Source organism: Rhagoletis pomonella, unplaced genomic scaffold, assembly GCF_013731165.1.
Source record: "Rhagoletis pomonella isolate Grant_MI unplaced genomic scaffold, Rhpom_1.0 Rhpom_scaffold_00013, whole genome shotgun sequence".
Taxonomy (NCBI): Eukaryota; Metazoa; Arthropoda; class Insecta; order Diptera; family Tephritidae; genus Rhagoletis; species Rhagoletis pomonella.
The window spans coordinates 19,794,394-19,817,510 of record NW_023458567.1 but is presented as its reverse complement, the minus strand read 5'-3'; the positions used below and the strand labels follow the sequence as shown (position 1 = coordinate 19,817,510).

The window sequence follows — 23,117 nt, the reverse complement described above, 5'->3', positions numbered from 1 at the left end:
TTTTTATAAAAAAATATCAAAAAAATTTGAGCTTGAAAAACATTGTACATATTTAAAACGAAACACTATTCATTTATTTTTGACCGCCATTATATGTACATATTTACATATGTATATCCTCTTTAGCACTGCAAGAGACTATAGTGATTTAGTTACTTTTTTTAAGTGTAGTTTTTAATAATTTTAGTTTCCCCTTTCACACTAAAATTTATATTTATATTTATTTTTACATTTTCTGCATTCTTTCCTAAATTTTTAAATTAAGTGTTTTGGGAAGTGATGATGACAAATTAGTTTAAAAAACCTTTAAGATTACATTTTTCTTATCTCATACATATGCACTTTAAGCTGGTGTATTCCTTCATTAAAACTTACAAAAAAATTAAAAAATGTCTTAATTATAATTCCGATGTATCTAGTTTTTTGCAATGTATTTTTTATGAGTTGTTGTGAATTCTATACTTTTTTTATTTATGATAAAAAAATATTTTTAAAGAAAGCATTCTTCAGAAGTATTCACTTTTTTTTAATTTTTTCTTGAAAATATTGCTTGGTTTAATCCTAAAATTCATTAAAATAATTTTCCAACTTAATATTTTTCTTTCTTTCACCCCTATTTTGCAGTGATCCAAAACGGAAGCGTCTCGACGTTACGTCGAACGCAGATGCTTCTAACGCAAACTCCTCCTCCTCTACCAACACCACCAACACGAATAACAACAACAACTCTTCCTCCTCCATATTATCCAACTCCACTACGAATCTACACGCGCTTAGTGCTAATCCTGCCAATCGTATTAGCAACAATAGCAGCAACAACAACAACATTGCGCAAACTGGCGCTGGGTTGGCAGCGGCAGCGGCAACAGCAGGTGTAATTACAACAACACTTGTTGGTGTAACGCTTACAACAACGTTGACCACAAATAGCGCGACAGCGACGCCAGGCAGCGGTGCTGTGAGCATCAATGCTGCGCCAACATCAATAATAACGCTTACAACAACGACTGAAGGCAACAATGCCATCGATGGTAAAGGTAAGTGGGCGCAAGCAAAAACAAATTTGTATTTATTATTTCTGTTAAAAATTAAAATTTTCTACCACGAAACATATGTACAAGGCTGAAGAAGCAGAAGAAAAGTTCATGTGGTAATTTTTATTAATTAATGCAGTTAAATGAAATAATACTTAATATTCTGATGAGAGCTGCAATCGAAAATGCAGCGGTAAATACGTAAAACCCTATTGGAAAGCATTGAAAAAACCACAACTGCGCGGCGGCAATACAGCTGAAAGTGCATTTTAAAGGTGGCTCATAAAGCAAGGCGCAGAAACAGAAGAAAATTTGTGTAAAAAAAAACGAAATGCAGGAAATGCGTAATCTGTAAAAAATGTTCCAAATGTATTTTTTTTTTGCATATATGTAGAGGGGGAGTGTGGGCGCAGCAGAGGTTGCATACAAGCGCACACATGCATGTTTGCTACGTGCTTTTATGCGGCGAGCTTAAACAAAATTTTTAATTAAATTGACACTTTTTGACAGCAGGCCGGCCGACAGGTCGTTCGAATGCTTACTACTCCTCTCTCTTTTACTAGCTGGTCCTTTCTCCTCCACCTTTGGTCATCATTGTGTCGGTGCTAATGGTTTTTGGCCCTTTTGTGTGTGAGTGGATGTGTGCTAAAAGAGAATTTATTCTCTTTCTGCATATTCTTGTGGTAGTGTTATTTTAATTTTATTGAATTGCACTTTGTTTTGCAGTAAGTACGTATTTCTGTGTATAAGGCTAGATTCCTAGTCGGCAAAATAGGGAACCCTCCTTTTCGATCTTTTGAAACGATAGGCCTCCGTGCTCGATTCTCTCCTTTTTCTTATGTTTTCAGTTTTCCTTAGAAGGAATATTTTCATGGAATAAGATAACGCTGTAATAATTCAACTTGATTCGAAAAATGCACTGACACGGCTACTGCGATTATTTCCATTGCTTTGGAAACACATCTTCTCTTATTAAATAGCTTTGTCTGAAAGCGGGTTTTTACAAGCACCTTTCGTCAAATTAAATCCTAAAAGTATGCAACGAAGTATTTTTTCGGCCAAGGAAAAGCCCAAAAACTGCATTGGAACTTTCGACAATCAATTTAATTTTTTTCATAAAAAATATGACTATTTATGTCTCCCTGAGGAATGTACAACACATTGGTACGCTCAGCGCTTTCATCTTTGGCAAGTTATCGATTGTGATATCATGAATTTATTGAAAGTTTGTCGACTAAATACTCTAAAACTACATATAACGCTTAAAACAGCAATTAATAAATCGAAAACGATATCGACTAAAATATCGCTGGCAATATCGAAAAATGTTCAATAATTTTATCGAAGAAATATCCATAACACTATCAACTAGTTTATTCAAATTTATCTAATTTTTTTACTGAAATAATCCATAACGATATTGTAAAAAAATTAGATAATTGTATCGAGAAGTATACATACAAATCTACTTAAATTTATAATTTTTTTTGACTCCGAAAAAAAATCCATAATCAATAAAAAATTTCTGCCGCGCATGAAAAATAAATTTGCACCTGAAATTAAATTTTTTAATTATTAACGCGAACTTAAGGATTGTATTTACTCTTTCCTTTTGTTCTGCAGCGCCACTTCCGCAGGATTTCTGCCTGCATATATGCATGCAACACCACATCCAATGTTTCTTGCGTTGCACAAATTATGACGCGATTTCTTTTACGCGTGCTAGCTGCAGAGTTGACTTTTTCGCGTTTTCTTTGTTATTTGTGTAAAAAAATATTTTTGCATTTTTTTGTTTGTTTGTTTTGAGCTACAAAACCTTATTCGATTATTATTGAATATCCTTGAAATGGTTGCGCTGTTGTGTGTAAACCCGATCCCAGCAGCAACAGCAGCATAGAGCAATGATGTCGCCTTTTAAATTGTGTATTGCGCCTACGAATGTTAAGGACTAAGTGAATGTGTGTATGTAGTATCATCTGTCTGTCGTCCGAGTACTTCACCTGCAGCTGCTGGCGTGCATTCTATACATGCGGCAATTGTTCAGCGGCGCTTACATTTATACAATTTCTCCATTAACACACATGTCCGTTTTTCATGCATATACATATGTACTTATATACTTGGCTGTGTATCTTTGTATGTTCATAGCTGTAAGCGCAAGAAAAAAGGCAAACAAATTAAAAAAAAAAAAAAATATTTTAAGGCATAAAAAATTGTATTGACATAGAAACGATTTACCAAGTTATCCACTCATGCACGGCTGCCGCAGTCTGAGCCACATACATATGTGTAGTATACATATGTGTGTTTGCTACATACGGCAGCAATTAACTCACTTTCCGCATTTGTTGCAACGCGCCGATGAGAAAAAGCAGAAACGTTTTTTTTTTTTACTTTTTTTCGAATGAAAGCATCCACTCCGCCTCCAATGGGATGCCTGCCAGCGCGGCAGCCAAGAGGCAACAACGGAAACGGTGAATTTAAATTGCCTCTTTAAATAAAAAATAAATACATGCATGCATGCAGCTAGCGAGGGAGGCAACAACTACGAGAAGCTGAAAAAAACGTAGCATACATTTTGGCACAATAATTTGTATTCTTACTTTTCATTTTTATTTCATTCCAACAAAAAAAATTGCGCAGGCTGACAAAAGTGCTTTAATTAACTGTTTTTAACTTCAGCGCAATGCGAAAAAATAGGCAGTAAAAAACGATTGAAAAAACAAAATGTATGAAACAGTAAAAAGTTCCTCCAATTTAATTGATGTCGCCGGCAACACTTTGTCACACTCGCGCTTAGTGGCTTTTGTTTGGGCAAAAAAAAAATGTATAAAAAAACGAAAAATTGCAAACAATTGCAAATTTTGAAATATGTACTTCTATTTACAAAAAATGCAGTAACTAAAAATATGCTTTAATTTTTTTTTTTGTACAAAAGTGCCACTAAGCATTGCTGCATAAACGCTTTGCACTCCTCTGACGCATGTATGTGCCACAGTCCCACTTTTGTTCATGCTTTTTTATTTATTACTTGTCTATTTAAAGTTTTTACTTTCTATTTTTAAAAATTACAATTTCGCACTTTTATTTGTTTGCCGCGCTCGTTAAAAATGCATGCGGCGTATGGCCTAAAGCGCTGTCGCATGCAAAACCAGTGCAGTTATATAGTCGCATGTAGGCGCAATGCAGTACGGATGGCCCCTGTCTTGTTAATATGTATGTATGTATGTATGTATGCAAACATACACACATTTGTGCAATTTTTACATATAACCCAGTGCATTTAATTATTCACTGCGTTTTTTGCTGAATATTCTGAATATTTTCTCTGTCGTTTCGATAAACTCCCCCACAATTGAATTTTAATGTTTTTTGCGCATGCAGATTTTTTTTGCCATCAACTGTTTTTATGTTTTTTTCTTTTATAAACTTAATTGACGCGACGTTAATGAGTTTTAATATCCATTTTCTTGCATATTATTTTGTTCGTGATATTTTAAACTATGTTATTTTTATAGCTCTAATTAGATTTTTTCACCATAAGTTTTTGCTTACCAGCGCTTAATTGTTTTAATTAAATTTCTGCCTTTTTTGGTCTCCACTTATCTTTTTATAATTAAAATGAAAATGTTGCAAATTTTTGTTATGATTAAAAATAGGTTTTGCTATTTTTTTTTAGTAATTTTACACCTTTTTTCTGTTGAAAATTTCAATATTCTAATTTATTTAGTTATTTTTTATTGTGGATAAAATTTTTAATGGTGTAAAAAATAGACATTTGGTCACGAACTAAGTGACTTTTGTGAAACGAAGCAATAATTTTAGACAAAAATTATCCCTAAAATTTAATATGCTAATTTAAGCTTTTTCTGAGTATGTACTCACAAAGTTCAAATGCCGTTAAAATAATTTAGAAAAAGTTTAAAAAGTGTGAAATATTAATTTAAAATTGCGCTTCCCGTATATTTCCGTCTGAAAAAATGATAAAAATGTTTATAATTTAAGCACCTTCAGGAAATTATGATTATAAAAGCACTTCTGTACTTGGAATACACAAAATTGGTACCGAACTAAAATCGGCAGAAATTTGATTAAATTTTTTAAAATCTGTTTTTATTTGAAAATTATTTATTTACACTGTTATTTAAATGTTATTCTGGCATTTTATTGTTTTTTCTTCTCTTGTATATTTTTGTTTTTATTTGAAAATTATTTTTAAATTTATTATTTTTATTTATGTATTTTATATTATTTTGCTTTTTATTTTATTTTGACTTGTTTCATTTTATTTTATTTTGATTCATTAACCGACTTCAAAAAAAGGAGGAGATTATCAACTCATCGGAATTGCTTTTATGTATGTTACCGGATAAGTTAAGACTATTTTTATATATTTATTTTTTTATCGGAAAGTTGGTACCTCAAGGTGGTGTCATGCTAATTTGGTTTACGATATTAAGAATTTAAGACGGTTATTTTTGTGCTTAAAAAATACTTGTATTTTATGTATTTAACTTAATTATATGTAGTATTATATATTATATTTTTTTTGTTTGTCTTTATTTTATTTTATTTTATCTTATTTTAATTTAATATATAATTTTTATTTCTTTTGTTTATAATAGATTACAATTTAATTGCTAAATTGGATTTTTATTTTTTTCGATCACTATTAACCGCTTTTTTACGCTTTTATATTTACGATCCAGAATATTAGTTATCTTTGGATTAATATTTTTTCGATAAATTTTGATCGTTATTCTCGAATTTTGCTTTTTCGGTCATATGAAGGCATATGAAATACGTAGAAAAACAAGATTTACGTATATTTTGTTGATGCTTCTGGTATCTAAATAATATTCAAACATTTTATGAAATAACGATTACTTTTTATTGAAAAATAAAAACGACAAAACAGCGGTCAAATTTGACCGAAAACAATCGAATTTTGTTTAATGCTTTTAATTTATTTTAATCTATTATTTTCTTTTTTTTTCTTTTACATTTTTAAACTTTTTAATAAGTTTTTATATTTAATTACCAAAATTTACTCATATAACGTCTTCTTTTTTAATTTGTCGTCTGCTAGAATGATAGAAATTCTAATTTTGTGCATTTTACTTCATTAAACATTTTTTGGTAAAATTTTTGTTGATAAGATAAAAATGTTTATTATAAAAACTTATATTTTTTTATTAAATTGTTCAAAAAATACGTCACATGGTAACTATACAAACCACTTTTTTAGTTCATTTAAACTTAATTGTAACCTACAAAAATTATTAAAAAATTTGAATAAAGCGCGCTTTCATATTTTTTGTATGTAATAGGTAAACACTAAAAAGTCTATAAAAAGAATCTAACTGAATTGTTTACTACTGCATTCAGCCTTTCTTAAAAAGAAAATTTCATTAAAAGTCAATGTATTTCAGTTGCATACTTTCGGCATATTTATCCTCCGGAGGGTAACACGATTCCGCTGTCCTACCCAAAGGGGTATTTATACTCTTTGCCACTGCCACTGCTGCCACTTCATTACGTATGCAACCAACCAATTCATGCTGGGGCATTTTTCATTAAACTGCTCAATTATCCCCAATGAACGAATATAATTTTTAAAATACCATAATTTATGCAACAGTTTATTTTTTCCTCTGTGCCATGCTTCTTTCTTTGGCTTTCGCTATCGGCGTGTGTGTTGGTTTGCTGCTTGAGCGCGCGCCACTCTGTTAAATAATTGTGCTCAAAGCTTTTGTACATTTTTCTGCGCTTAAGAGTTGGAGGGTAGGGTAGGGTGGTTTACTTTTGGGTGAGTAAAATGTGATGAGCTTGGATAATTTCGAAGTTAAACGAGTGATTAAATTGGCATGCTTTTAAGGGTAAAAATATTTCGAATGGAAAAATACGCATACCTAAAACATTTGCTCAAATATGTATGTAGCGCAAAATGATTTTATATTTGGAAAAGTATATATTTGTATCGATATATTTCTTGTTAGATATCGTTATAGATTTATTTTTCATAAATATTTGTGCACTGTAACATGCTTACCGAAATAGTTATCGATATATATGTATGTGTATCGAAACATTTATCGATATATTTATCGCAATGACCATACGATCGATAAAAATTCTGAAATGATTTTATTTTCGAAATATTAGTCTGAGAACGAACTATCGATAAATTTATCGATACTTATCGATATGAATGTAGTTATGATATATTAATACTTTGAATTAGTGATATACATAATTGTCGATAAAACCATAAGTGATATCGTCAATATCGCGATATTATTGTAACTACGTATATCGTTATCTTATTTTAAAACTAGAACCGGTTTATTATATTTTGAAGCCACCGGTTTATTATATGCACACATACGCATTTGAGTTTAAGTTTTAAACCGTCTAGTTATACTTGCCGCATTCTCTGTGGTCTTCTCCCTCTCGTTTACCGTAACCTAATTAGATCGGTGGCAATAACAATTCTTACTTTTGTAGTTTTATCATCTTTTTATTCTAGTTTTTTATGCAATTATTTGCTTAACGCAAATAATTCTAATTAATTTCAAATATTTTTGCCGTAGTACATTTCTCTTTCTTCTTCTTCTACCCAGCCCTCTATTGTACTCCTCTTCGTCGCTAATTTTTTCGTAGTGACAACCCAACAAAATTTAAAATGCAGATTTTTGAGTTTGTTTATTGCTCATTTTGATTTAATATTTTTTCATTTATTTCAATTTTTCGTTTATGCCTATTTTTCTACACTTTTTAACTTTTCTAAATCTAGTCTTGAGTACATTTGATTTTAATTAAGTAACTACTTAAATTCGTTTGGTTTTTTGCGCTTTATTTTATACGCTGATATATTTTGAGCAACGACTTTGCGCTTTTCATCTTTAATGTTCTTAAAACTAAAACCAGCTATCTACTCTGTAGTTGCTTAGTAATCGACTTTTTTAATTTCAGAAATTCGTACTAATGAATTTCTATGCGTTTTGAATCAACACTTTCCTTCTTGTTTGATTTCTTCATTACCACTCAATTTCATCACAACTCTTCTTTGCTTTTCCCTTTCTTAATCCACAATCTTCTTCTCCGTTGCTTTTTCGCGCTTACTCTCGCCTATTCCACTTGCAGCACCTCCATTTCCGCCTCCACCATTAGCGCCACCACTCTCACCACGCTTGCTAGCCGCCTCTACCGCAGCTGCCGCTTCCTCCTCGGCGTGACACATTTTCCGGTGCTTGTGTACAAAGTAGTAGCTGGGAAATTTACTGCCACACGTCTTGCAGGGATAGTATTGCACGTTCATGTCCAGGGGGCGCACCTCCCGTCGTAGCAGCTCACTTGCGCCTTGTTTGCTGGTCACAATCGGCAGTGCCACACCGATGCTTTGTGTCAAATTGAAACCACCATTTGCGCCACCGCCACCACCACCGGCCGCTGACTTAGCGGATGCCGTTATTTTCTCATCAACATCTGGCCCGCCACCTAGATTAGCCGCCGCCGCTGCCGCTGCTGCAGCGCAATTCAGACTTAGCGGGTTGAGATGTCGCTTGGCGTGCTTCTGATAGCAGTACTGCGACTTGAAGGTGTGCTTACAGTATACACAAACGTATATCTCATTTGAGGCATTCTTACTATGCTTGCCACTGCTGCCGCTGGCACCTGCCGAATTTCCACCGCCGCCGCCACCACTAGACTCACTATTCTCCGACTCTTCGTTGGCTGTGACCAGCTGCCGCTGCTGACTGATTGCCTTCGCCATTTGTTGGTGAAAGGAAAGCGAAACGCTTTGCTGCGTACGCTCTGGCATAACAGCGTAGTCCTCGGGCTTGTGACCATAGGCTGTATTGAGTATACGCCTAAAACGCACTGGTCCATCGCAGCTCGCGACATCGATGATGACTTTGGAGCTTTCGTTGTTGTCTAGCTGTGAAGCGGGTATGGGTGCTTTGGCAACTTGCAGCCCAGACGCGCGTGAACCACCTGACTTGTGGTGATGCGTGCGCGTTTGCTTACGCCGTTCACGCTTACTTGTATTTGGTGTGGATGTATTGCCAATAGCTGCAGCTGGTTTACTGCGCGCTGCACGCGTGATTTCTCGGTCGCGCTCAGCGCGCGCCTTTGCCAGTGGTACGGGCGGCTCGGCGACGGTGATGACAATTTCACGTTCCGTGCTGCTTTCATGCGGCTGCTTATTTTTACAGCTGGCGGGCTGCTGCGATGAGTGCGATGTCACCGAAATGGCGCAGTCGAGCTCACCATCGAAATCAGAGTCAGTGTTGTTATCAATGAAAACTTCCACATCCTCATCGTCGTCATCAACGTGCGAGTTTCGCGCGGAAGGCTCGCGGTCAACGTCAATTTCAGTGCTGTTAGACGCGCGTGACTCAGCGCCACACCTATTGTGTGCGGCTAAAAGCGGTCCGCTGCCGTACGCTTGCTGCAGCTGCTTGAAGGTGTCATTGGTGTTGGCCGCCAAAGCGGCTTGTGGCAGCGGCAGCTGATGTGTTGCGGTGAGCGGCAGAAAGCCAAAGCTCGGAACTGTTGGCTTGCTTGGTATGGGACGTATGATTTTCGAACTCGAATTAGCGGCGATAGGCGGCTGGCCGCCCATAGAATTGCTGGCTAGATAGCCCTCAGTTTGAGCGCGCGCTAAAAAAGAGCTGAAATGGAGATAATCGAGACGATAATTAGTAAGCCATCGGGCGCTTTTACTTTTCAAATTAACTAACGTTTCATTTCACTACAGCCGAGACTAAAACTTACCGACAAATTTCCAATGCGCGCGGCATATGCAACACATGCGTCGCCAGCAGCACACCAAATATATTCTCCACATTCAAGTCCAAGTAACCGGTGTACATGTAGGTGAGCAGCGGAGCAAATTGCTCCGCGGTCACATTGCCCAAATATAAAATGAGCTCGTTGCCTGTGCCCGCTATGCCGGCATTCTCGTCTAGCCGTATGGCAGAACGTAAGTAGCCGCTGTGCATGCCTAACACAATGCTGTGAGCAACAAAACGCGCACTAGCCGGCCCAGGCGGACCCACCTCGAGTACCACATCGGGCGGTGTAGTCATAATACTGGACGCTACAGAGCTAGCAGCCGCAGCAGCAGCGGCGGCGGCTGCAACACTGCCAACGGTGGCGGGTAACACAGCAGTTTCTGTATTATTCGATGCTGCGTTGGCGGTACTATTGTTGCTGCTAGACGGTGCGCTGTTACCGTTGGTGTGGTCATTACGCGGCGTGCCACCGCCTGTGGTGCCCGTTAGCCAATTAGTGAACATTTTCACGACTCACAACAACCGCGGCTGACGCAAATCCTTTTGTGTGTGCTCAAATGTTGATTGCAAAAAAAAACTATTTCCAAGAATAAACTGTTAATCCTTTTGTTTGTGCGAAGTGAAGTCTGTCGAGTACCTTGCTGGTATCAAATTTTTAATTAACCAATTAGCATTGTAGTTGTACCACGCCAAAGTCTGTCTAGTACCGTACGCGTCCGAAACTCGGTTTGAACTGATTTATGACCGTAATTGCGCGCGCGTATTTATAGCCAAAAGACGAAAGCATACATTCAGGCGAACAAGCAAGCAATATCCTCACTGACTCGCTGACTGGTTGGTTGGTTGGTCGGCAACGTAGTTGATCATCGTCATCAACATTCAGTTATGTTGCTCAGTCGGCGGCCAGCAGTTATTCGTGTTGTCCTCTGTCGCCCTTTCGGGTTGTAAGTGTGTTTGCCTGTGTGAGTGAATGTCGCTGCGCGCGTACGCTTATTTTACTGTTTTAATTGGTGTCCCCTTTGGTTTTCACAATGCAAACGCTTACAAACACACTCACAAATGCTTATTCATTGCGCCCTGCACTCGCCGCTGGGCATCTCACTTACTCATTCCCAAAGTAGACTACATACATACATACATTCATATTAGCGCGAGTGTAAATTTTCATATTTTCGGCCAATTTGTAGGATTAACTGCCGGCTGTTGTTGACTGGAGCTTGTGTTCATGTGGCTGTGTTTGTCCATGTTTGCAGGTGAGCAATGTTGTTCTCACATGTAAACAGAGAGGCTGTGGTTGCGGTTGAGTCGCTTGGCAGAGCGGAAAGTTTGAGTGGGTTCGGAATTGAGTGAGATAAATGTTAACCGAGAGACGAAATTTACGAGTTAAGTGGTTGCACAACTGTATTTTTGATATTTCACTCTAAAACGTATATCTTTTGGAATGCAGAAGTGAAAAATAGAACTTTTAGAGCATTTTTAAGAAGATTAGGAGGTTTTATAAATAAATTTTAGAAAATTTGTTCCCACTTCTGTTACATATGTAGTGCGAAATGTATGAGTGTGAACTGTTGCATCTTTTTGGGCGCACTATACAGCACTGGAAAATTCGTTGAGAATTTAGTTTAGTAAGTCGAAACGCTATTTTTTCAGTTAAAAATTGTCCTGGTTGTTGAAAGTTTTGCTAATGTTGAAAGATGTTATGTACAAACTCCTTAGTTCTCAACTTAACCTCAAGTTATTGTAAAACCAAAGATTTTTTTGTTATATTGCTTTTTAGCAATTTTTTCTGTTTAGAGTTTATTACTTATGATTTAATTTTGTAAATTTCCTACCAAATATTTGGTCATATATTTTATCACAAACTCCAAGTTTTCGCTCTCTCTTCGGAAATTATCCTCCTTTTCGAGTGTTTTCTACCGTCGCAAAATCTCTCTCCCTGTCTCTATATATCACTCTCTCACTTTCACCACTACACAAACACACCCCCTACGCAGTGTTAGTTTTGTTTACTTTTAATTGCCTTAAATAACTGCATCACTTTAATCCAATTTGCATACAATCATTCAACTGCATGCGGCTATGTGCTTCATTCTCTATTTGCCATAGGTTGCATGCGTTTTTTTTTTCTACAGTTTGATGTTTATATGTAGTTTTTCGTACTCCACTCGGCTGCGCGGTAGTTTTTTTCTTGTAATTTTTTTCTCCCAAACTTTTTTTCATGCCTACTGCGCGCTGCTATCTTTTTCTTACGCGAGTTTGCCTGTGCAGCTTCCCTTTCCATCGTTTCCTTGCTACGTACGCACGCCTGGCCAGGCCAATTAGCGTGAGGGCGCTATTGTTGTATGGCGCGTGTTAAACGCCTTGGCTTATGCTACAACAAAAGTAGTTATGGCGCGCGTCGGTGTTGATGATGTGCTGCTGCGTGCTGCCTCCACCGCTCACTGACTGCCATTATTTGTCAAGTGCCAGCTGGCTCTTCAGCCACCCACGCTCGTTATTATTGCCTCTGCTGGGCGACGCAATGGGGCTGCTTTTGTCGAGTTGTCAATTTTACAAAGATTTTTTATTTTTTTATATTTTTTTGTCTTTGATTTTGCTTTTTGCTGGTGGTAGTTGATGGTTTTGGCTGGATTCGCCTTTCAATTGCCTTAATTGATTTGTTGTGCGCTCATTTTGCTTGTGTTATCGAAAATCGCTTATCGGGGTAAGCGCAAAGTGCACGTCCTATTTCACTTTTTTCTCTTTTTACTTTGTAGCTTTTTCGTATGAGTCGTACTTGCCTTGTGTGGTTGGCTTTCAGGCACACTTTCTTTTGCAATCTATGTGTGTAGGTAGGCAAGTATAGTATACGTTGACTAATGTGGCTAGTTTGCTCTTTTTGTCGGCAATTGCAGCTTTGGGCATTGTACTGCGGCGGCCTTACTTGCTGTTCTTATTCAAATTATCGTAAGATACAAGTAAACCGAAAATCTATTGGCCTTTTTTATTTTTATTTGCTATGGGTTTTTATATTCCTTTCTCGCTTCATATCGCATTCATGTGCTATTTGAATCAGCTTGAGTTGCTTTTAATTACTCTTTGCTGTGGCTTGAGTTTGGTTTTCGTTTGTTCATGTCTTGGTCAATCCCCTTGGTGTCATTTTATTTACACTAGTCATGCTTGTTTACTTTTTGGTTGCTGGTTTTTTAGCTTCAGTAACTGTCGTGCGTTCGTTGATTTGCTATTTGTAAATTAGTGTCCCTTACATGCCCCTTTTGACAGCTCAAATAGCCATAAAGGTTTTTGATGTCTAATCTTCTCATCTGATTCTGACTAAATTGAATTGGTGAACGAATTGTGTACAACATGAGATAGGCGGTGAAAATGTGTTGTACCTAATTAAGTACAATGCTATTTGCTCATGTTTTGTGAATCATTTTTTTGGTAAAAATTTATCTGATAATTTTTACAAATGAGTTTGTTAATTTATTGGCCTAAGAATGTGTCTAGTTAAAAGTACACACAAAAAAAAAATAAAAATAAAAGAAAAAATCAATCATTTTATAACAATTTATTTTTTGAGCGTAAGCTCTGAAAATCTGAAAAATTAATCTTAAAAAGCATGCATTCCTTAAGATTTTTCGACCCTGCACACAAAAGTGAGGTTTTATTCAAATGTCATCTAACCAAAGGCAAGCCAATTACGGCCCGTTATTCGGAGTTAATTTCTATATACGTAATTCGTTGGTACATTTTTATAACACTTTTTACCATTTTTTTAAATAAAATTAATTTAAATTAATTTATTTAAATCAAATTTATTTTAATGAATATAAATTTAATTTGTCTAATATAATTTAATTTATTTAATGTAATTTGATTTGTTTAGTTTAATTATATTTTTGTTAGTTTTATTTAAACTGAATTTAATTTGTTTTCACTTCATTTTTTAAATTTTGTTTTCACTCAATTTTTTAAATTTTGTTTTCACTTCATTTTTTTAAATTTTGTTAAAATTTTTTTTTAATTATATATTTCAAGATTTAATTTAATTTATGTATTTTAATTTGTTTTAATTTAAATAAATTTGTATAATAAAATAAAATTTTATTTAATTTTTCTTAAATTTTTTTCATCCAATTTTTTCTAATTTCAATTTATTTTAATGTTTTAATTTGATTTAAATTGTTTTATTTAAATTAAATTTAGTTAATTTTAACTTAGCTCTATTTAATTTAATTTTCTTTTATTCATTTGAATTTCATTTAATGTGTTCTTATTTAATTAAACTTCATTTCATTTAATTTAGTTTAATGAAATTTTATTTAGTTTTTTTTTTTTTTAATTTAATTCACTTTTAAATTAAGTTAAACTTAGTGTACTTTCAGTTTAGTTTATTTTATTATATCATTTTATTTTACCTTTATTCGTAATCCTGCCGCAAATATAAAAAAGTGCTCATACGCCTCGTGTTACCAACAGAAGGATATGTAACAAATGCCATCAACAAAATTCTCGCAAACATTCGCAGATATCACGAAAGATTATGACACTCGTAATTTGCCTGCAGTGTATTTAGTTTAAATTATTTTATTGCTGTTAATATGTATATTTTCATATAGCACATATATATGTATGTACTGCATATGCATATGTTGGACATAGCCGCAGCTAAGCAGGCATTTACAAATACAAATAAATATGAATGCATGTACATATGTATGTATGTCGACAATCACACACAATGTTGGTTATTAATGTTGACCGTCAATTATGTTTTAATTGTCATAAAAGCTTTCACCCAGATGACACATACAAATACCGACTCACATACATATATATGAACATATGAATAAATGCTTACATGTATATTTATGTACATACATACAAACAAATTTTATATACATATATGCATTTGCATATCATTCCATCCCCCATACTGGACCACCACACTCAAAGTGGTTGTGGCATAGAGGTAGACAGACGCTGGCATTTGCGGCATCACATCATTACCCTTCCTACTGAAAATCCATTGCCACTTTACTCAAACATGTGCTTGCACCACCGCACTTACCTTCTCACCAACTGGTTGCCATTTTTGTTGAGCCTTTTCGTTGGTGTGGCGAGAATTGAATTTGTGGAGCGGGTGAGTGCATGGTTTTTGTTGTCAGCGGAAAGTGCAAACAATTAAATCCAATGGGATAAACCAGTTGAGTGGAGTTGAGTTGAGTTAAGGGTCTGAGCCGGCAATGTTGCAGACTGGCAAAAGCATACATTCATATGTTTGCATTAAAAGGTTCATATGCCAGAGTACAAATAGTACATATGTGGGTGGGTGGGATAAATCTGCCACTTGGTCATTTGGGTGACAAAAAAATTAAAAATAATATTTTGCTGCATTCAGCAACAAAATGGGCACTCTTTCCATAATTGTATGCCTGCAACCTGGCATACCAAAGTGACCGAAATCAGGGTAGAAGCAAAAAGTTAATTTTTAATAAAGAATATTGAAAAGTATATGCAATTTTGAAATTGAAATAAGCAATTGACTATAGATTATGGCTTTTTATTCTATATGACTAAATATAAGGCAAAAGGAGCTTTGGTAATCGAAGAAAATTATTAGAGTTTTTACGGACGAGGGAAGTAGAAACAACTGAAGTATTCTTTATCAACAGACTTCAAAATATTTAGAAAGCTTGAGGACCCGCAAGTGGCTTTGAAATGGGCCAACCCTGGCTTAGACGACTGATGCCCAGGGCCTTCGAGAGAAAACTCGTGCCCCGGACTAAAAAATCACGGGCCCCTAGACATAAATTGTATCAATTTAAAAGCATGTGATCATTTTCTTTAATGAGTAGAGTCAGTACGATACAGTACGAATCAGAATATATTTATTAGCGTGCGCCGAAAATCCGCTTTTTTTTTAGAATTTTGATTGGTAATAGCAAAAATATGGTTCATTATGCTCTAAAAAAATCTGTGTGTAAGATTAAAATTTTTGGTCAATATTTTAGGCTCGCCCAAGTCCGTCTTCCGATAGGTGGCGCAGGCATTGAGAACTATCATAAAAATGCATCTCATCTATACATACAAATATATACGCATATTTTTATAAAAAAAAATTCAGGTTCTTTTCTCGATCTAATTTCGAAAGCTATTGAAGAAATTTGGTTTTAAATTTTCCTGTAAATTCGCTATAGCTTTGGTGGACTTCAAAATCGTCACTCGCATAAAGGAGTCTATATTGGTGACAAGCAAAATTGAAAAGTGTATAAAAAAATGTAGAATTTCGACAACTGGGCGATACTAGTTTATAATAAAAGCCTATAATGAAGGAGCAATTACATTGTAAAAAAATAATAACAAGTTGTGGTTCTGATTTTTCAGGCCTCTTAAAAATCCCGGCCCCGGGGGATTCCACCCTCCTCCGCTCCCTCTCGACGGGCACGCTGATGCGACTGTTTTACTTCCGCACTGTTATGGCAATAATCAGTTTAGGGTTGAAGGTCAAGCAAGCGAAGAGTAGAAAAAAAGATGAAATGGTGGACATTGAGTTGAAAATGCACCTTCTGTCTTTAAAAAACATTCAGGATCTATCTAACAATGAAGGTCCACTCAAAATAGAGAACTTCTCGAGTCGTATCTGACCCCATGGCTGCATTATTTATTCACCAAAAAGTATGCCTTTTCAACCGACCTATGCCTTTTTCAGCTTGCTGCTGCTTGTGTGTGAAATTAGGACAGGGAGCGCAGTGTTAAATGTCACATCCACAAAATGTAAGGATTAAATGTGGCATCGCAAAAAAGTTGTGACCTCTTATGCTGCCACAGCAGCAGCAGTCAGAGCCAGTGCAAGGGCACAACAGCGAATGCAAAGCCAAAGTTACACTGGCCTGGCTGCTGCTGGTGCCGGATGTTGCAAGTGCAGGCGTGCCTCTGCACCGAATTCACTCAACCTCAATGCACCAACTTCCTGCTGCCACTATTGCTACATTGGCCACCGTCCGTCGCCAACCTCTACCATACGTTCTCGTAATACTACTTCACCATTCGCGCTGTTTTTGCATTTTGTATGCGCGCTAATTATTTATTGAAAATCGCCTCAACGCGAGCCTTCGTTGCAAAAGGTGGCGCGCGCAGTAATTCACTTGAGTGGTGGTAGTGGTTTGTGAGTTCTATGGTAAAGGGCAGGCATGCGGGCAAATTGGACCACGGACAAGGCAGTTCCGTGGCCCCCAGTCACTGCAATTCCATCAACCAAACGAGCGCGCATGGCAATTGTAAAATATTAAAATTTGTGTGCAATTTATAATTCACGAATATTTGCCATTTTAATTAATTTTTACACATGATTGAAATTAAATTAAATAAAACTTGCGCAACAACAAAAAACCTATATAGAAAGGGCCAAGGGTGGCTGGAAAAAGAAAAACTAAAGCAATGCAGCGAAAAAAAAACAAGTGGATAGTGGGGAGGATGCAGGACGCATAAATTTGATTGCAAATAGTATGTTTTTTTGTGTGGTAAATGTTATTGTTGTACGAAGTGTTAATGGAATTTTGATTTTTGAGGTTTTGCATACAAAAAACGTACATATGTATGTGTTTATTGTGTATGCTATTGCATTTGTTATCCGCTTTTCTAGCAGTAAGTGTGGTTGAGCTTCAGAATGAAGCATGAGTGTTGTAGCTATTTTGATTGGATTTTATTTATAATCGATTTAATTGAAGCCGATTGACACTGATAAGTCATTAAAACTTGACAGTTGCATTGAGCTGAGGCAGCTAAAAAAAGATGATTATGGTTCAGCAGTGATTGGCAGGCTTTTAATTGAAGAGTTTTATTTTTGAGCCAGTTTAGAGTAAAAGAAAAGTAAAAAATAAAAATAAAATAATAAGAAATAAATAAAAGCACAAAAAGCAGTGACTATATGTTAAAGTTAAAAAAGTATTACACATAAGTTAAAAACAAAAAGTTAATATTTAAAACAAAAAAAAACTAACTATACAGAAATTAAAAACCCAAGAATGTAAGTAAAGTTAAAAAAAATCAAAATTAAAATAAATAAAAAAGTAAAAAAATATAATAAATTAAAAAAGGCATAAAAACGGGCAAATAAAATCTCAAATAAAGAAATTACAAAAAAAAAATAAACAAAGGAAAAATAAAAAATGCATAAAAATAAAAAATAGAAACAACGAAAAAACGGTTTGAGGTGAAATCTAAAATAAAGAAATTATATAAAAATGCACTAAAGAAAAATAAATAAATAAATAGTGCATTGAAATTAAACATAGATAAAAAATGGAAGCAAATAAATAAATTATAAATGATAATAAAGAAATGTAATGGAAAAGGTAAAACCAAAGAAAAAAAATCACAATTCAAAAAGAATTAAAAAACACTAGATACTAGAACTAGAAACACTTAAAACCACTAACTTAAAAAAAAAAATAAATTAAATTAATTAGAATTAAAAAAAAAAAAATTAATTAATTAATACAAAATGAATAAAAATATAAATCAAAAATTTCATATAAGACGGCTTCAACATCAGTAAAATCTTTAAATAAATAAGATTAAATTAAAATAATAAAAAAAACATCCAATGATAAAGGTAAACTTAAAAAATTAAAACTATTTACAATTTAAAAAGAAATAAAAAACACTGAAAAAAAATAATACAAAACTTATGAAAATTTAGATTAAAAATTTCAATAAAAACGGCTTCAGGCTCAATAAAATTAATAAAAAATTAAAAAAAAATATATAAAAAAATTTTAATTGAAATTTTCAAATAAAAACGGCTTCAAGTTCAATAAAATCGTTAAATAACTAAAATTAAAATCAATCAAAAATTAAAAAATATATCTTATTAAATGACTGATATCAGTAATCAGTGAATATACAGTATAATATATATATATAACTTACTCCATACATTGGGCCTCATGAATAAAAAGTGAGCTTAAGCTAAGACTTAACTTTTGCACTGATGGAGTGAGCTTAAGCTCAAGAATTTGTACTGAAAATCGAGTCGAAGCTTAAGCTCACTTTCTATCCATGGACGCCCATTGTGTTGGCTCAATTGCGCTAACTCATTGCATTAACTCATTACAGTGCGTTTGCGCCAATGTATCAACGCATGAAAAATTGCGTCATTACCGACCGCTAGAGTAAATGCCCAAAATTTTCGACGCATTCGCTTACGTTGTTGTTCTAGCTTACGTTGTATGCACTGTCACAACCCATACACAAAGGACCTTTCCCACTAATCCGTTGAGTGCCTAATTTCGTGATGTTTTACGAAATGACCTCCTCTAACTCACGAGCCATCGCAACAACACAACTTTACCGATAGCTAATTCGTAATACGCGGGGTAAATTGTACACCTTCCTGTGTGTGTGTGTGTGTGTGTGTGTCACCATTGCGACAACCGCAATGCAATCGGCTGCTGCAGCTTCAACAGCAATGCGCCATTTGTGCGCTCAAAATGAGCGCGCAGTCAGCATAAAATTCACGCGCGCGCTAACTAGCTTTGAATGTGGCAGTGCAGGCAGCGGCTTAAGATACCATCGGGGCAAGCAATATGCCAAAAATGAAATATGTAGTCATACAAATATAGGGCGAGTGGAGAGCTTGTTGGTAGCAGGTGTCCCTTGGTATGTATGAGTGTTGTTGGTCGGTGTGATGTTGCATGCAACGCGCGCATACGTGTGCAAACTTTATTAATTAGCGCACTTTTCCGCGCTGCATGCACACTCACACACAAATAAATAGATTTTGTAGCGGAAAATGAAATCCGGCCGTGCAACAGAGGAGCATTACTCCCGCTACGCTGCAAAACATTGCTGATAGGAAAGAGGGGCGCATGTTGTCAAAATTCTCTAATTGTTTTGATGCAGCTTATTGTTGCACATACGCGCGCAACATTGTTCACTGCGCCTGCCTTGCTGTGGTGATGCCACTGAAAACCAGGCAAACCGCCTTACAGCGGAGTGCTTGTATCCAATACTAGGTGGGTGTACTATACATGTGCATATGTTATGTGCACATGTGTGTGTGCGTGTTAGTGCGGCAAACAATTAGCGTAATTTCAATTTTGTTAAAAATTTCATAAACCACATACCAACCAAATAACCAGCCAAACAACCAAAATGTATAAACGCCCACATTCGTACCACCAATACATACGCACCCATCTATGCACGGCCAATAGAGACGGCCGCCGCGCGCAAATATGCAAATTTCTGACTTTGCGCCAAATTTTGCGTATCAAACAGCATAGAAAGTCGAAAAGATGGATATTGAAAATATTGCGCGTGTACTTGTATGTGTAAAACAGTGTTTGCGCGCGCGATTAGAGCTAATACCCTACATTGTTAGCAAGGATTTGTGGAAAAAAATCGCTTTGTTTCAGACAGTGTGAGATTTTTAGTTCAAATAGGGAAAAGTCTACAATGTTGCTTTCTATGTACTAACGAGAAGGCTCGTTTTGCTTTTACCTGTACTTATGCAATCAACTTCAAATACAATAAGCAAATTAATTCCACGGAAAGGCTCGAATATCTGCTCAAATACCAAACTCGTCAATATATAAAATACAAATGTACATATGCTAAGCATAGAGTCTAACAAAGTGTTCTACATACAAATGTACATTCAGTCGGCTTGTCTAATTTGAACTGCTGGCAGTGAGAGATAGCAGTTAAACCAATAACAGAATATTGTCAGAAAAAAAAAAAACAAAGCAAAAGCGAGGAAAACAATACGGCTGAGAGGTAATAGGTAATAGCACTTTGCTGATGGCGTTGTTGTGTGTGGATGTGGTGGTGGTGGTAAATGTACCGATTTCCACAAATAGAATTTTTGAGTAGCCTAAATGGATGACATTTACGACACTTTTTTTGGTTTTTAACTTTAAACCCTTAGATAATGGACTTACGTAGTCATACGTCTTTACTCTGTATGTAACTACCATTTTGTCTAAAATATGAAATGAAATAATATCGAAGAAAGCTAATTTATTGATTCAACTTATTTAGACAACAGACTTAGGACTCCTGAAGTCTAAACTAAATTGTTTTGGTGACAGAAATACATATGTACATAGACTTGAAGGCGGACCACTTCTTTTTATCGAGTTTTGTGAAGGTTAGCGATGGAACCTGGGTATGACTAGACATTTGTCTAGTAGTGGGCTCTCTCCCTTTTGAACCAAAGCTCTTATCCTGGCGCAGAGAATTTAGTTGCAAAAAAATTTAGTAAAGTTAGTAAAGTCCAAAGTTTCCCGAAAGTACCACAAAGGTCAAGAAATTTGTATTCCAAGTATGTATGCAGTTCCTAAGATTTCTCAAAGGACCCGAAAATTACTAAAGAGTCCTGAAAAAACCTTAAAACATGCTGAAAGCCATCCAAAGTACTACAAATTATTTCTCTAATTTATTTAAAAATATAAAAACAAAAATACTTATTTTCTGCGGAAATAATAGAATTTTACCTCAAATTTTCGCCCTAAAAATTAAAACCAAATATTATCAATAAATTCTCTATTCAAAAGAATATTGATAACAGGAAATTGTAGAATATTATCGGTATCATCATAAGTATATTATGGATAACAATACAATCACTATATCGGTAGCGAAAGTCTATAATGATAACTATAAGTATATTATCGCCCTCAATTACGATAATTACGGCAATTTCAAACCGCTCTGTCACCAATCAATTAATTAACTATAATTTCACTTTCGTTTCAATTTATTTCATTAAATTCATTTTAAGTTAACTTATTTTTTATTGTTTATTTTTAAGTCTAATTTATTTCATTACATTTGATTTGATATAGTTGCATTTCTATATTATTTTCATCTTGTGCCTATTTTAATTATGTAATTATGTATGTACACTTTATTTTTTTCTTCTAATTTTGGTGTGTAATTTTATTTAGTTTAAATTTATTAATAATAACTACTTTATTTTATTTTATTTCATTTTGTTTTAAAATGGTTAATTTATTTATATTTTAATTTATGTATATTTTTTAGCTTAATTGAATTTTTCTTAGTTTAGTTTATTTTGTTAGGCTTGGTTTAACTTTTTTAACTTTTAATATAATTTTTTTAATTTTGTCATTTCTTAATTTTTATTTAATTTTAGTTAAACTTAATGTTTTTATTTTATTTAAATTATTTTATTTGTTTTAATTTATGTATATGCCTTTAGTTCTAGTTTAGTTTAGTTAAATTTTTCTTTTTAACTTGTTTTATAGTTTATTTAAATTTTTTGCCCTTTACCCTTTAGCCTTTTACCCTTTTTTATTATTTACATTTTTATATGTACACATTTATTTAATTTTGTTAAACCTAAATTTTTATTTTGTTTTCAATGTATTGCTTTATTTGATTTTAATTATTTTTTATATTTTTTTTAATTCTTCAATCATTTTATTTTATCATATTTTTTACATTTCCTGCTCTATGCCTCTCATAAAAACCATTCGCAGATTTTTTTTTAATATTTTTGAAATTTTTTATATCGATTTAATTTAGTTAGGCTTAATTTTTAATTTTAATGTATTGTTTCATTTCATTTTATTTTTTTATATGTATTTTATCTGAAATTCTTGAATTATTTTATTGTATCTAGTATTTTACAAATTTCCAGCCCTTATTTATGCCCCTCATTGCAACCACTCGCCGGTGTTACTCATACGCCCTGTATGACACATCATTGAATTGAACTTCTAAAAACATATTTGGGGTATTCACAACGGTATCGTAAGTGTCGTATTGTTGTATGTCGTAAATTTTAAACGCCTAAAAATATATTAAGAGGGTTGGTAAAGTACCATCAAAGTCATATTATGAATTTTCGCCGTGTTAAAAAATATTTGGTTGTGGTTTTAAGTTCTCTAAACATTTATTTAAGCTTTGAAAGTTTATGACATACAACTATACGACACTTACGACTCCGTTGTGAATCCCTCAATTGATTCAAATTATAACTCTTCAAAAATATCAATTATTTATATTATTTGACTTGCTGCCCGCTCTAACAGATTTTAAGCAAACTCGTTTGCGAAGGTAAACTTTTTTAAATTAATTAAAATCACAAAACATGCCTTGCCTGCACTGCCAACGTAAATGCTTACTCTCCTTAAATGCATATTTGCGTGTGTGTGCATTAATATTTGCCTATTTGTGAGGAGATATGAATATGATAGGCAAACTCTACGCTTACGCTCAATCAAATCTCAAATAAGTTAAGCAATTAAAAATATTACAGTTAAGCCAA

General features: G+C 34.4%; 2 protein-coding genes across 2 annotated transcripts in view; one reads left to right on the top strand and one right to left on the bottom strand.

The window, feature by feature from the left end:
- LOC118748391 overlaps positions 1 to 23,117 on the top strand; it is a 199,178-nt gene that overhangs the window by 149,875 nt on the left and 26,186 nt on the right. The window contains exon 5 of the mRNA XM_036482763.1: positions 625 to 1,037. Within this exon, the coding sequence (XP_036338656.1) occupies positions 625 to 1,037 (413 nt within the window). The remainder of the gene's footprint in view (positions 1 to 624; positions 1,038 to 23,117) is intronic.
- Positions 8,068 to 10,656, bottom strand: LOC118748934. The gene is made up of 2 exons (XM_036483692.1): positions 9,816 to 10,656; positions 8,068 to 9,712 (listed from the first exon to the last, which is right to left on the bottom strand). The coding sequence occupies exons 1-2, from the start codon at positions 10,337 to 10,339 to the stop codon at positions 8,119 to 8,121; spliced, it is 2,118 nt and encodes a 705-aa protein (XP_036339585.1). The 5' UTR covers positions 10,340 to 10,656; the 3' UTR covers positions 8,068 to 8,118.